General features: G+C 36.9%; 1 protein-coding gene across 1 annotated transcript in view; it reads left to right on the top strand.

Moving 5' to 3' along the window:
- DNM3 (dynamin 3) overlaps window positions 1-16,238 on the top strand; it is a gene marked incomplete at both ends in the record, with an annotated part of 132,383 nt that overhangs the window by 14,669 nt on the left and 101,476 nt on the right. The window contains 4 exons of the mRNA XM_010024630.1: window positions 259-329; window positions 4,016-4,064; window positions 5,706-5,735; window positions 12,536-12,649. Coding sequence (XP_010022932.1) covers window positions 259-329; window positions 4,016-4,064; window positions 5,706-5,735; window positions 12,536-12,649 — 264 coding nt within the window. The remainder of the gene's footprint in view (window positions 1-258; window positions 330-4,015; window positions 4,065-5,705; window positions 5,736-12,535; window positions 12,650-16,238) is intronic.

The raw sequence follows: 16,238 nt of genomic DNA, 5'->3' as shown, positions 1-16,238 counted from the left end.
CAAGATAATGAAAAATGAAGTCTGTCAGGAAAAAAAATAAGAAGGAATAGCTCTTTTGTAGTCTAGCTTATTAAACAAGCACACGAACAGAAGTAGTGGGATTTAGAAAATATTGTTGCTTTAGGCTTGAGTGATAATGAAAGTAATATTCAACAATGCAAGAACCCGAGAAGTTCTGTTATTTTTCTCCCTCACTTTACCTCAATCTCTCTCCTTCACCTTACCCATCCTTTTTTTTATCTTCTGTCTCCCTAATAGGTGCTACTGCTGATTGATATTCAGGTTTCTTACATCAATACCAACCACGAAGACTTCATTGGCTTCGCAAAGTATGTATATAGAAATTTTCTTATAAAGACACCGTCAGGTTGGGTTTTTTTGTTGTTGTTCTTGTTGTTTGTTTTGGTTTTGTTTCTTCCTTTTTTTAATTTTTTTTTAGTATGTTCAGAACACAAGTCCTGAAGTGGGACAGTGAAGATGTAAGCTCCCAAGTCCCAAACATGCTCTTTCTCAATATACACCCTGTTGAAATCTGTCCCGCCTGTAGGGGGCTCTTTACCCCTGTTCACAAGCCTGGTTTCACTGAAGCTGAAGCTTATGTCTTGGTCTGGAATCGCATGGATCTTGGGAAGCAGCTTTGGCAAGCTGATGCCCTCACTGTAGCCATTTTAGGACCACAGAAATGTCTGATATTGGTGGCCTTTCCACATTGTTGCTATTGCATATTTTGGGAGCTGTGATTCTGTGTGAAATGGTTTTGCTCAGAGTAATGGATGTCACTGAATTATACATGTGCCTGCTGTTTGGCTGTAGAGAATAATAGTAGCAGAATGCCCTGCAGGGCCTGGTTTGACGTTCTTACTTAACTGAAAAGGCTGTGAGAATATTTTCCAGAATGTTTTCCCTCAGCTTCCAGCGATTTGTGCCTAAGGGACTTCATACCAACATTTTGACATTAGTAAAAATGTTAAAGATGTCTTCACTCTTTGAAGAATAATTGTTCTTCAATCATGTTCGTGCCATATTTGCCATAACAGTGTTTGGAATCATAACAGGTTTCATCCATGCGGAATGCTGGCAACAAAGTTTGGCACCACCGGACCGATTATACTATGGCCTATTCTATTCAGGACTGTGCAGGAAGGTCTACATCTTTGGCAGTATGCCTTGAAGGTTTAAAATGTGGAGTTCACTAAGCTGAGGGGGGAGAAAGCAAAGCCAGGCACTGTTTATGTGTTTGGTTTGAGCAACTTTCTCTAGAATTGTTTGCAGGTCCTAGATATCTATATCAGTTTTCTTGACAAATGACAGGATGTCGTAGGAATGGTAGCTGGCCTTCTAGAGGTCAAGATAACAACCTGCCTACTATTTACTTCTCTTCATCCTTTTCTGACAGGAAAAAGCCTGCTAAAAACACTCCATATATATTCATGTTGTGTTTTGTGACTTTGGGAGGTCACATAGTCCGACCTCCTGCTCAGAGGATGGTCAATGCTGAGTTCAGACCATGTTATGAGGGCTTTGTCCAATCAGATCTGGAAAACTTCCAAAATCTATGCAGCCTGCTTCAATGCTTACCTCTCCTCACTGTGAAAAGACTTTTCCTTGTGTCAAGATGGAACCTTCCATGTATTATAGTCTTGGATTCTGGAGAGCCAAGTGTGTCTGGAGCTATTTCATTATGTCTCTCCCCTGGAAAAATTCCCTTCATGGATGCTGCTGCTGGGGCCCGTAGTTCAATCTGCGGTCCTCACTGCTGTGTCTTTTCCAAGGAGTTGCAATGCCCAAAACAAATTTTTTGGGAGCGCTGCTGCTGCTTTTGCCAGTTGAGATCTAGAAATCTCCAGCTGCTATCAATGGGGTATAAACAGATAGCAAATGGCTCTTTGCTTAAGTTCAGTGGTAAGTTTAAGCAAGTGTTTCTGTAGGGATGGGAAGGGAAGTATCTTTGCTGACTTTTGCTCAGTTGGAAGAGAAAACTTGGATAACTAAGAACAATGTAAAATGCAAAATATATTAATGAATGAGCTAAACAGTAGAAAATGCACATTTTAAACTATAGCCATATTACTGTTACAGTAACTGTGTTAAACCTGGAAAATAAAATAATTTTGGGGTAGCATATGGGTTTCTGCAGTGTCTAATCATCCTGGACTATAGATCCCCCAGATTCCTTAGGGTTTACTTTCTTTAGCTAAGTCGTCTAGCCAGTTGTCTCCCATGACTGCAATGTTTTGTAAGTGTAAGTCCTGTGAACATTGCTCATAAGAGCGTAACATTTCAAACTATGTTGTGGGGCCTAAGGCAGGTACAGTGAGATGTGAATTGACTTGAGAAGGACTTAAGAATGACAGTATTTAGAACGACCTGGCATAGTTATGAAATTGTGAAATTGGAACGTTAATGTTTGTCTTATTTAGCAGAGCAAGTGGCAAAATATTGGAATTAGGTTTGGTTCCAGTTGGTGTAACTCAGACGTAGCTACATGCTTCAATCTACATAAAGTGTAATTTGTATTTAGAACAGTAAATAGAGGACAAATTGCTGTCTGAAAGGCCTGGGTTTTGAGGTATGATGTTAGTGGTCTAATTAGCTTCCCTAAGGTGACAAAATAAAAAAAGCTGCAACCAAACAAAACCAAAACAACAACAAAAAAAAAACCAAAACAAAATGGACAAACAAAAACCAGAAGAATGGCAATTACATTTCCTGAAGCCACATTGTGTGTTTTTTAAGGAACAGATTGGAATTGGTGAGAGATTAGTGCTGTGTTTTCTGTGTGCGTGTTATTTAGTCATAATTTATGCACCAAAACTTGTGGAACTTGGGACGATGCACCAGAAGGCATGCAGTGTTATTTGGCCAAAAAGCCTGGATGATTGAGAGCTAAACCCAGTGAATAGGCATATGGAATAAACATTCTTGTGGATTTTCCTGTGGACAGCATATGGACTGCTGGTTTGATAAAGTATGGTCAGCAGGGCAGGATCAGAATTGGGACAGGGCGGAGTCTGGTGCTTCAGCAATTCTTTGGAAGAGCAGTTGTACACAAAGCAGTTGCAGGATTGGCCTGTAGGCTGTGATCCAAAGACATCTTCCTTACTCTTTCAGAGTAGTGTTTGTAGCTGATTAATATGTATGCTTTTTTCTTAAGTTAATCAGTGCCTGGTGAAATGGTATAATCTAATCCAAACAAAACTTTCTGGCACCAGTGGCCACTCTGGTGGTTGAGTAGCCAAAGCCTGCTTTCTGAATGATTTTCTTCCACTGTCAAGCAGTATTTTAATGTTGTGGCCTAACACTTACAATCCGCCACATAATGCAAATGCTTTTAGAATTGGTGGCAACTAGTATGTTCTTGAGACAGGAGTGTGTTTCGTTTCAGGAACTGGGATTACCAGAGTTTGAGAATTGAGCAAAATACTTTTAAATATGGTTTAATTTCAAATATGTTTTGTTCTATACAATTCCAGCTTTTTGAACCAGCTTTATGACAGCTTCATCCATGGTTATATTCACACCCTCAAGGTGCATATAAATATTAGAATAATACCCAAAACAAACCATCAAGACAAAGCTATTAAGGAGCCTCCAGCAGGGGAAGATTTTGTTGTATTGCGCTAAGTAAAAGAAACGGCTTGCTTTTTTGTCTCTTTTGGATATTTATAGAGGCTAACATTTCCAAAGTTAAGCATATGAGCCACAATTTCTCTCTGTGCTTTTAGTAACCTTTACCAATCCAAGTAGGATGATGTTGCAAAGGAGACGATTAGTAGGAACTGTTTGCTGTGCATGTCTGTTTTGTCCTGAGCAGGCAGATGTAAGCAGACATTCCTATGCTGTAAGAAAAAGTAGTTGAAATATGCATATATATGCAACAATTTTGCTGTGTTTCTATGTTGTCCTAGCTTTCTGTGCTGGAATCAGAAGTAACTGTTATTGCTAAATTCTGTTCCTCAGGAACTGGTTTAGTTTGAGTTTCTTCAGTATAACTCTTTTCCTCTGCTTCCCTTAGTGCCCAACAAAGAAGCAGTCAGGTTAACAAAAGTGCAGTGGGAAATCAGGTAGGCACCTAACAGAGAATGGATAATGGCATGTGCAAGTTAATCCAAGCTGTTTGGTTTTTTTGGCTGTGTTAATTTGTTGTAAGTGTATCATTCACCTTTTTAAACATACGCTTCAAACATAAAATGTGTCATCAAATCACTGCCTTGTTTTACTGAATTTTTCAGAGCCACCTGACTTTCATTGTTATCATTGTTTACTGCTTAATATTTCTGCTGCTGCTCACGCTGCTGGTTAGTGTTTCTCCTCCCATGCCATTTAGTGCATTGAATCTTCCATGTTACACATAAATGTATTTTGTCATTAACTGCAAATTTCTGAATTTCAGAATCCAAAGTGCTGGTGAGTACTTGCTTGTGTGTGCTTTCTGATGATTATTTTACTTGTTCTTACGTGTTCACAGCTTAATAGCAGTGAAGGGACATCAAGCAAAAGCGAATTTGCCTTCACCTCTTCTGAAAGCTTTCAGTTGACTTCACAAAGATTTTGACTATGATTCATAGGCCTTTCTCAAAGTAAATAAAGAATAATTGGTTGGTTGTCTCTAATTATCATTATTCATTACTGAAATTAGTTGTTTCTTTCTTTTTATCATATAAGAATATGGGATTGATTCTGTAACATGTTAAGTGCTCCTGAGCTTTGCTTCTTTCTTTGCTTTTGTGTGGGCCAGCAGTGCTCAGTACTTCACAGGATCAGTCCTCTTTTCTATATGAGATGAAAATAATGAAAATGCTACAACTTCGGTTTCTGCTCACTTTGAGGGTTTTGCAAAGTCTTAAACAGAAGGAAAATTCTATGGAATTACTGCATACTTTAAAAGGAGCTAACATTCTAGGAAAAATAAGACAATGACATTTTGTATAAATAATTACTGGCATTGAACATCTTCCTGATGTTTTCATGTGCAATTTGTTCAAACAATGCTGACGGGGTGGAAGGTCAAGGTTTTCAAATATGACCACTGAATTTAGATCCCTCAGGTGATAAACCTGACATTGCAGAAAGTCTCCTATTCTGCTGCTGTAGATGAGAGTTCTAGCATTTTTTTAAAATTTACTCAGCTTTTTGGGGGATAGAAATCCAACCTCTTCCTTCTACCAAGAAATTGCTAGTTATTTTTGAGATGTTATTCAAAATAATCCATCAGCTTCTTGGATGTGGTGGTCCTCCACAGCCTGACCAGCATGACTGGCACTTTTTATGTAATATATGGTTTGGACTAAAATGAAAAAGTTGAAGGGTCTAAACACTGAAATGGCTTAAAGACTAGTCCCTCCCCTCTGAGGAGAGACTTCCTTCTTATCTAGCTGTACCGGAACATGTGTCAAACAGAACAACTGTCATCACTCTGGAGTGTCCCATAACAGGAACATCAACTAATCATCAGACTCTTCAAAAAAACACAAATAAAATGAATGATTTTTTTTTAATTAAGTGAATATTCCCTCTCTAAAGAAGTGCAGAAAAAGCTTGGCATTTTAAATGTTGAAACTTGATTATTTATGGCATAATGGACTTTGCTGAACCTTTTATTTTAAAGATAATAAACAGATGTTTGAAAGTTAATTGTTTGGAGTTGAAAAGAATGAGAAAATGTTTCTGAAATAAAACTTCATTTCTGCAATTTGCTATTTCAGGGAACCAATCTACCGCCTTCAAGGCAAATTGTACGAGCTAAGTTCTGTAAGCTTTATTGTTGCTTTTCCATTTAGCTTCTCAGAGGGCAAAGTTTGTCTCTAACTCATTGGTTTGGTGAATACTTGCTACCTAACTATTTAATCTTAAACTGCCTTGTCTGTAACACTTCCTCAACAAAGTATAATTGCAGTTCATCACTTAACTGCTACTAATCTGCTGTTACAAGTATGAACTTAATATAACTTAAAATGTTGTAGAAAAACTTTGTAAAAATTTAATATTTTTATAATGTACTGAGTTTCTCAAACTAAACAAACTAATTCCTGTTTATTATTTAACTAGAAAGAAGTTTTTGTCTGATATAAGTGCCTCTATTCATAGTAAACCTCTTCTTGAAAGGTGGGCAAATAAGTGTCTGGTAACCAAAAGGAAACATTAGCTCTTGCATAAATGAATGTGCTGTTTATGGGTACAGGTACTGATGTTGGTATTTTGTTTATGTAAAGGAATTGCTTCTGATAGAATAAGCAAGTTTATTAATAAACTTAGGAATATATAAAGTCTTTTTAGCGTTCTTTTCATAGCACCAGGAGGATCAATATGTCATGGGTGGACTCTTTTCTAACCCTTCCATTTCATGAGTAAATAAATATGTGAATGTCTTTAATATTACTAATTAGAATTAATTGTCTAAACAGTAGTTAATTTTATAACAAATTACTTTTGATTCACTGATGGTTAGGTGTAAGAAGTAAATCTCTATCATGTGCATTCTTTGGTAGTATCCATGATGAAAATACATATTTTCCAGTTTGTTGCCACATCATCAAATTATGTTAGTTATAACTTCAAGCAAACTTAAACTAAACTTAATTTCAATAAAGGAGAAAGGCCAAGGCAGCATTGATTTCAGTAGCACTTGAATTGAATCTCTTGGGAGATCAAGGTCATTGTTTTCCCAAAATAGTGGGATGCTCATTTGCAATCCATTGCTTTCCTTTTTTTGTCGCTTGCCTTAAACTGGAATGATGCAGATAACCATTAACTGTTTGTGTGTCTCAGAAATCAGATGAGTGCAGCAATATTGCATTTTTGGAAGAAGTGTAATGCCAGTTCCTCTTAACATGTTCTTGCTTCTTTTTCCTCTACTAATTTATCCTCTCACGCTTAATCTTTGGCCTTTTTTGTTTGTCTTTTCTTTGCTACCGCCTGAGGTTTTGACCTGACTCCACAAAGTTTCTTTTTAAGCCACAGGTTAGTCTGTCTCCTAATTTGCTTGAAATAATCAGTGTAATGCTTGTTTTTACACAGCATGCTAGCAAGATCTGCTTCCTGAAAGCTGACACACTCTTAACTATATTTTGTGTGTTGACGTTTGTTTTGATGACTGAAATTGTGTTTAAAGCTCCTCATTGTGATAAACTTTTGAAGATGAAGGTGTCATTGCTCCATGTGCCCAATTGATACTCTCTATGTGAGAATGCAAGATACTCAAATTACAGAGAAATATATAAAATTTATATGAAATTCTGTTTTGTGTTTTATTTCTGTGGCAAAATCTGAAGTAGCCCCTGAAATTGGAGAAAGGGCTTAATCTGAATTAAGAGTTTCGAGTCACCGTCCAAGTTATTTGGAGATTTGGATTTGAAGTCTTTGATCTGCCTCTTCTACAATGTTATGCCAGCAATCTGATTCACTTGTTCTGGACACAAGTAGCATTCAGACCCCATCAGTTGGCCTAAACTGTAGTGCTAATAACTTTTTCCTTAGTAACCCTTTTTCTTTTCTTTTTATTTTTTTTTTTTTTTTTTTTAGTCCTGCTTTGTAGAATACTTTACTGCTTCTTTTCTTCAGATACACTTAAATCCTGGTATGTTGCATGACCCAGGAAAATTGTGTGAACAGATTTTTTTTTATTTTTTTTTTATTTTTTTTTTTATTTTTTTTTTTTTTTAGCAAGTAGGTGGAAATGGAAACTTGTGCCTTGGTCATGAAAAATCATGAGAAGGCTGATTTGTTAAGAAATGAAAGTGTTTCTGTAAAAGAGGTGGTGCCCACGGACAACCACATGATGGTAAATTTTGAAATATCCTTAAATGAGACATGCTGCTGTTGAATTTTCACCTTATCAAGATTAGAGAAGCATTGTTCCTTTAAATGGCCTTTAACTATACTTATATTTTAGGTTAAGATTCCTTCATGATTGACTTGATCACCTTAATCTTTGTTTAACTACATTTGGAAGCTTGTTTCAGTTTTTCACTACCAAGTGCTTTGCTTCAGTGAAGACTATTTTTCTTTAAAGTAGACATGTTTTTAGGACTTAAGTCACTGTCGTCATTTTTAAGTTACGCAATATATTGTGCAGTGATTTTTGGGGGAGGCAATATCACAGTCTAGGTTGTGCTCTGACCTTTGGCAAATTAAAGTTAAATAGTGTATTAGGTTTCTCTTCTAATCTGTTGTTCCTTTTTAGCCTATAAAGAGCAAGAATCTTAATAAATGAATCTAAACAACCAATAGCTTGTGAGGATGCCTCATAGAGTAGTTTGTGCATTTTTTTTATTCTCTCAATGTGCTTACTATTCGGTAACACAAGTTGTTATGACAGTGATTAGAAGATAGTAGTGCTGCAAGTTGGGTGTTCAAAATTATTTCTATGGAGTTACGTAATACAACTTAAATAGAAAGTTATGTTAGCTCAACAAATGCTGCTGCCTTTATTGTGGAAGTAGCCAGTCTCATGATTTTCACACTTATCGTTCTGCCTATCCAGTCAATTTCACTTATCTCTTTCTTTTCTTGAAATCATCTTTTAAATACTACTTTTAATTTGATTCTCTAATGTAATTCTTTTACAAATACCTATTAATGGAATTAGTCATGCAGCAATACATAAAATGCACTTATGTCAAATCCTGCTTTCCTGTTTATCTGTGAAGTGGTGGAGAATAAGAACAACAGACACAATTTGAGTCTTGTGCAGCTGAACTATCAGAATATGACTTCCTTCTGGCTTGTTCATGTGCATTTGTACCCTCTAAGTTTCATTTTTCAGACACCCAGATTAGGTATCAGTACCCTGAAGGAAGGAACTGTGTCATCTCTTGTTCATCCTGTACACGGAGTCCAGCTACCGGTCAGAATACTGTCTTCACTAGCTTCTGGCAGTGCATATATATTTCACTTTCTGAAGTGCATAAATCATGTTGCTAATATCCGGTTTGTGCAGAGTGACATTTAGAAATATGATAGAAAATGTTGAAATGGATCTCTTAAATCCAAACCAACCAGAATATGAACTAGTGAAAACAATAATGAAACACACTACTTTGATTATATTTCAAGCTGAAGTGCTGTACAACATAGGTAATGCAATAGTTAAAAAAAAAACAAACCCAAAAAAACCCCCAGAAAACCACAACAAAACAACCACCCCCCATCAGAAATCTTTTAATTTCAGAAGTCTCTTAGAAAAATCTTTGCTTATTGCCCATGGAAGGTCAATTTTTTTATAAAATATAGCTTGAGTTATTTGAGAAGTTGGCTGGAGTCTAAGGTGTAATTCACCTTCCCCAGAAAATAAAACTATGTTGCTTAATCTCAGTTTGTTTGCATTTACACCTTGATCTGACTCCCCCCCTGATCCCAACACTGGTACTGAGTATTTTGAAAGTGTAACTTTCTGTAGTTAACAAAATATGCTTGGGAAACAGGAACAATTAAATTGGAAGAGCAGGAGGCTTAAGCTCATCTTCTTTCTTGATGTCCACTGGAACTGCTTCTGAGTATTTTGGGTAATTGAGATCTGTCATAGTGTCCAGGATATTTGAGAGAACATAGTACCCTGTTTTCTCAGAGGGGTGTAGATAAACAGGTCTAGGAATTTGTACATGAAAAACAAGATATTACCATAGTTTGGTGCCCTGCTTTTCATGCAGTGTTGTGTGGGAATGACAGCTGGTTCTAATCCTCAGCACGCAGGATTTTTGAGGAAACAACTGGCGAATTCCTTTCTGTACAAGACAGTGACCAATGTTTGTATTAGCAAGTTGGCTTATTTCTGTCCACACCCAGCAATGATTATGTATCTTTGGGGAGATGTGTTGGACTGGAGCAAGACAGTATTTTAGAGCTATGCACTAATGCAGTTCTTACATTAGAAGTATTAAAAGTTTCATTACTTCTTAAATGGCTTGTATAGTTTAGACTTTAAAACCATGGCTTGGTCTGTTCTGAGACCTCTGCCACAAATGCACTCCTCTCAAACTGAGAATACTTGACTTTTATTAACATGCTACAAAACGTGTGGTAATGGTGAGGGGGAGCACTGGATGGAATAAGTGTCCTACTTCCATTCCTTTTTAAGTGCTCATCACTTGCAAGGTTCTTGAATATGTTACTCAGGTGTTCCTTACTGGTTTGCTTCTAGAAACCGCCTCTTCATCCCCACTGTGAAAAGTCTGTCTTCAGATTTTTTTACCTTCTGTAAGATGTGTGTCCAAACCATTTTCAGTACTATGTTGGCCCTACTGCCAGTTCTTCCTGTGGAGATGTGCTTTATAAGGGAGCATCTTCACATTCACAGCATTTTCAGTTGCAGAGAGCATGGTTCAACAGTAGCCTCTCACACAAACACAGCCTCTTATTTCAATTTCTTTATAACATGGGAACAAACACCTTCACACATTTGCTGTAAAGTATTTAGTCTGCTGTACAAATATAGCTTACGTTGATGCAGAGCTATGTTCAAATGGTTGTGGAACCTTAATTTCCTTGATTCCCCCCTCTCCCCCTTCAAATCTCTTACATTTGCATTTGCATAGTTTAGTGCAGGGCGGGAGGGAAAAAGTCATTACCTTGGTTCCACAACTTGTTCCGTGGCAGCTGCCTGAAGGCCAATACACTGGCTATATATACATGTTTCTTTTTTCTTTTTGTTAAAAGTTTACTTCAGTAAACATCGTAAAATAAAATGAGGTTTTGATGTGTAATCAAGTTCATATCAGTATGTTTCCCTCAGCTTGCACTCAAACAAGCATTCCATGTCTATTTGTACTCAATAATGTCCTCTCTCTACTTCCCTCCTCCTCCCCAACAATGAACATGAATATCAGAAATAATGACAAACTTCTGCAGAAACCTTTGTGATACAGGCTATTGCATTCACTCTGCTTGTACTATAACTTTGAGTCTCTCTGTGGAAGTTCTGTCCAGTTCTTTCATAGCTTACTGACTCTTCAGAACCCAGTCAATGCTTTCTTAGTGATTTTCTTACAGGCAGAAAACCTGTAGACTGTTTTTGGATCTTTAGTGGTTTTCTTACATTGCTGGTCTGATTAGTAGTGAATGGGGAAAACATGATCATCTTATTCAAAATTAAATTGATGCTCTTGGATTATGTGCGTTACCAATACTTTTGTCAGCTTTTCAGTTGCAGCTTCTGATCTCTTTCTTTGGTTTAGTTGTTAGGTGTAATTTAAACCCTTGCTCTGTGCAATACCAAAGCTGGATTTTTGGGGGAGCTTACATGAATATGCATGCTGAATGGCCGTGAGTTATGATTCTGAAACTCTTACAGATGATGAGGAATAGATATTGAGCAATGTTTTTCTCTGGTTATTTGTTGATACTGGAGTTACTAGACTCGTAAAATCTTACGAGAGGAAGGTCTTGCATATTTCTCTAAAAGCAAAAGGAAATTCATGTTTGATCTTCTAAGTTCATGCTTGTGGGACTTGTTGAGGGAGTTCTAAAGAGCTTTTTTGAGCATTTCTTTCTATTTTAATACTCCCTAGGCAAGTAAAGAGTGTAGCTGTGGGGAGAAACAGAATGGGTGAGGTTCCCTGCATCTGTGTGTTTGAGAGAGTTCTGTTGTCTTGCTCAGAGTATGATAGGAAAGAAAGCTTACTTTCTTATACTGGAAAACAATAAATGATCCAATAAAATTGAAAGCTTCTGTATGATCCATAGACCAGTTTTCATGACCATTTTCTCTTCTTCAGCGCTGGAGTTGTCTCATTACTCTTAAGTTCTCCTTTGTTCCTCTTTATCTTTGCATGATGTAGCCTCCAGGCCTTAGTGCTTATAGGTATGCTGTTCCATCTATTTTTTTCATCTTTGACTTGTATCTATTTTACAAGGTTCTGCTTTACCCATTTTCCCCCTGATTTTTATTGCCACCTTAGCTTGTTTTTTTTCCTTCTTTTGTTTTCCTCTTCTACCGTATGAGAAGAAACCAGCTCTCGTATACTTCTCCTTACCACTTTCTATGTTAATTTCAGATTACCTTTAGAAGACCTCTCCAGTTTGTCACTTGATTCAACCCCTTCTGAAAATTCCCAGTGCATCCCAGAAGCCACTCACTTTGCCAGAATCTAGGTGCTTTTTCTAGTATCCAGCTTTGCAAATGACCTTAAATATTGGACTAGAGCAGACTTGTATATATGAACTTGTATGGACTTTTACAATGTGTTATTATACAGCAAATAAATATCTTAAATTTTACACAATCCTTAATGCACACATACTTGCTGTAAGTACAACGCAATAATACTTAGGCGTCTTCTCTCTTTTTCCAAGCTTTTGACTGCAAGCACTATATTCACTTTGTTAATGTTGTTTTTTGGTTGTGTTGGTTGTTTTTTTGTTTGTTTGGTTTGGGTTTTTTTTTTTTTTTGAGTGATAGGAACCTGCAAAAACTCTTGAATTTGCCAGAGACTGAAAAAATGCACTTGTTCTTAGCAAGTCTTTGCTTAATGAATGCAGCTGCAGAATTATGTCAAGTGAGTAATGAACTAAACTTGTGCCTGACTGCACCTCTGCACAGGTCATCCGGAAAGGCTGGCTGACCATCAACAATATTGGCATCATGAAAGGAGGATCCAAGGAATACTGGTTCGTTCTAACTGCAGAAAGCTTGTCCTGGTATAAAGATGATGAGGTAAGGAATGAAGAACTTTTTTCTTCAGGGGGGGAGGGGCAGGAGGGGCGGTAGTATTTATTCAGTCTTCTGAGATCACCTTAAAATAAAAGCTTGTACAGACTTAAATTGAAAGAATGTTTTAAGGTTTTACCTGAGTTCTTTAAATTGTCTGGGTTTGATTCCTGGAGAATTAATCCATCTAAGACTTCAGCTGAACACAAATACAGGGTGTTATATGGGGTGCTTTTGTTGGTTTTTTGTTTTAATTTTTTCCACACGTTGGTTTTGGGATGGGGAGAGAAGGCAGCCTATTTTGGAATATTCTGGTTATTGTCCTATACCTGTTTGAATTGCTCTTGCACATCTACTGTAAGTTGATCATAAATTATCTAGGTAAGTTGCTTCTAAACATGACTACAGCAATTGATTTAATGACAACAATTGTTCTCTGGCCTCAGATTCTAAGAGGATGAAAAGCCTGGGTGTTGTGTTCTGTAGCTGGTTGGTATGGATTTTAAATTTGAAAAAAATACACCTTGTAAGAAATGTTGCTGCTGATCAGTTGCTCACTTTAATTAGTATCTTGGTAGGCAGTTTGCCTCTTTAATAATTTTTTTCAACAATGTTGGTAATGATATGCTCTATCCAAAATTCAGTCATGTTAGATGTTAGATGTTGAAGGTTAAAATGGAATAATTGGATTATGTGTGCTGTGCTATCAGCTGTAGAGTAAAGATCTTGTAGTTTTGGTTTGGCTTTGTTTTTTGCTTTTGGGGTTTTTTTTTGTTTTTGTTTTTGTTTTTAATTTTTTTTAAATGTAGCCGAGTTTTTCTAAATTAGATGTGTTCAGCAAAAATTTAGTAATTTTTTTTCTAAGGGTGAACCAGTCCATTGGATAAAAGAGGCACACACAGGTAAAAAGAGTCTTAAATGAGCTGTAAAACATCACTCAATCTTTCCATCTTATTCTAAGTAATAATCAAAGAATGGCTTACCCCAGCAAAATAGGGAGTTAGTTGATGGGGACTGTGCACAAAATTCATATTCTGTTTAAATTAGCCTAGTGTTTTATTGCAGTAGATTTTCTAGAACCACTAGGCAGAGGTCCCATAATGCGTGTATATAAACCAGAACTCTGCTGAGTCTGTGAATCCAGAATGTGGTTGCTCTTTTTTCTGATTCTCCTCCCCATCCCTTGGAGGAGGGTAGGGGAATGAGTGAGTGGCTTCCTCATACTTAGTTGCCAGCTGGGGTTAAACCATGACAGTCCAACTTAACATTTACTACTTCAGTAACAGTGCTGATGGTGGAAACTATGTTGGTCAGTAGTGGGGTTTTTTTGTTTTTTTTTTTTTCTTTTACCTGAGTTGGTTACCATTTTGGGATAGACCGTAAGATAGACAAATCAAGTCAATCTCAAAGATTTTGCCCCTTGACCTTTTATTTAAGTTTTAAATTGATTCAAATGTATTTCCTGTAACAGGAAAATGAGTGCATGTCATAGGGGAGCAGCTAAGCGCCAAGAGAAAAAGTTTCATTCTCAGATTACTGAAATAAAACATGAAGTATTTTATTGCAATGATACAAAAATGAATTAAAAATAAGCACAAAAATGCCTTTATGGGTTTGAAAACTTGAAGCTGTTGCTTTTCTGTGATCTATGTTGACTCTACTAGAACTTCTCTTAGATTGGGTACAGGTAACTGTTAGTATAAGAAGTGACACAGTGAGATTAACACTCCTTGCTATGTTCTTTCTCAAGGAATTGGAGGCGCATCTGAGATGCGCTGTGGCAATTTTTGAAGTAGTCTTGGTGTTGCTTTTTTTTGAGTCTGATCTTTGTTTAGTGTGAAATATAAGAATTCTTGAAAATAGTTAGGGAATGTCTTCTGCTGTGCAAATTTAAAAATAGTTTGTTTTGACAGTCTTCTAGGGAGAGTCACCTGGGAATATCAGAATAGAACATGGAGGGAGATGACCACTGTCTGATTCGGTGATTTCCATATGCATATTTAAAAATAATGTCTCATAATTGCCAAAAAGTTGTGTTTCAAGAGTCATAAAAATACAAGTAGGTCATTCAAGCCAATATGGCAGATCACTCAAGAATTTCTTAGAGTGATAATACTGTAGTACTATTCCATGCTTTGCTGGTGGAAGAAGTTCCTCCTTAAATACAGATTTGCTGTATAATTTGGTTATTCTGCCCGCCCTTGGAATGATGGCACAAAGCTATTTTGGATTTTTTTTTTTTTAATTTATTTTATTTTATTTTTATTTTTTACTACTGGGCTTTCTGAAGAAGGTCAAAGCCACAGCTCAATCATTAGGTTAGTCAAAAAACTACTGGTTTCAGAAACAGAACTACTAGCTTTGAAAATAAAGACACAAATATTTGATCTCCTGGCTGAATTTCAATTTTTATAATTACATTTCATCTGCCATAAATGTTCTCCTCACTTTCAGCTTGGTTTGATAGTTGTCACATCCTGTTCTCAGATGATTATTGAAATGGCTGTGTGCTGGTGTATTTCCAGCCTGGTAAGATACGTAGTCTTCAGTGATGTGTGAAGTGATACCCGTGTTTATGTCTCTGGACTGTGCACAGGCCCATCTTAGCTGTGCACACTGTGAGGTCATAGGAAGTTCAGATTCCTCATCCCTCCCACTTGAGCTCGTCACTTCTGCAGTCCTTGCACAGCAGCAAGAGCCTGTCCGTTGCAGCTGGAAAGACGCTGAAAGTCAGGTCTCCCCTTTGTTCTCTTGCCACAGTGAAGAGTTTGTTCCCCCTTTGCCTCTACCCCTGAGTAAGGAATGTTGTAGCAGCTTGTGTACCAGGGAGCTCTGACAATGTACTTTACAAACCTACAGTGCTTGCTAGGACCTCTAGGCCTGTGTGCTCCTCTAGTGTAAGCTGAGCCCATTTTCTATAGTCTGGAGTTCACTCTGAGATGAAAATCATCATCTGAATACAAGTGGTTGCTTGCTAGTGCCATTGGAAGGATGTAAATTATTTCCTTTATTTTTGAGCTGCAGCTTTTATAAGTGATGAATCCATGGTGGAATGCATTTTGAAGCAAGTTACTTTGGCAAAAGATTTAAAAACTTGTTATATCCGTATTACCAAATAAGAGTCTGGTTTCTTGACATGGTTTTGTTGCTGCTCAAATGTACAACAGGATTTTATTCCTGATAGATGGGAATCAGTGCCTAAGAATGGTTTTTAGTCTTGTGATTACTGAAATAATCAAGTCTATTTTTGAACACTTTGTTTAAAGCAGTTACACTATCAGTTGTTGTGAATACTACTCTAGATTAGTTTCTGAACTTGCATACAGTTGCTTGTGTTCCTAAGTTTGCTTCACGACTAGTAACATGACTTTTTGCTTTTCTGCTTCCTTAAAATGAAGCAAGAAAAATATTGTGTACCACTTTGAGGCTGCTGTAAATAAGTGCTAGATTAGCACATTCATTAATCTCACAAATACAGATTTCTTTTACAGAGTATTCCATGTAATGCTAGATGAAGTATTGTAAGGCATAGCTACACACAAAAGATGTGAGCATTTTAGCTCTCAATTGTTACTGTTTTTTTAAGTAGCACAAA

Source organism: Nestor notabilis, unplaced genomic scaffold (assembly GCF_000696875.1).
Source record: "Nestor notabilis isolate BGI_N333 unplaced genomic scaffold, ASM69687v1 scaffold14681, whole genome shotgun sequence".
Lineage (NCBI taxonomy): Eukaryota > Metazoa > Chordata > Aves > Psittaciformes > Psittacidae > Nestor > Nestor notabilis.
Note: the sequence above shows the minus strand (reverse complement) of the source record. Positions and strands in the feature narration are given on the sequence as shown.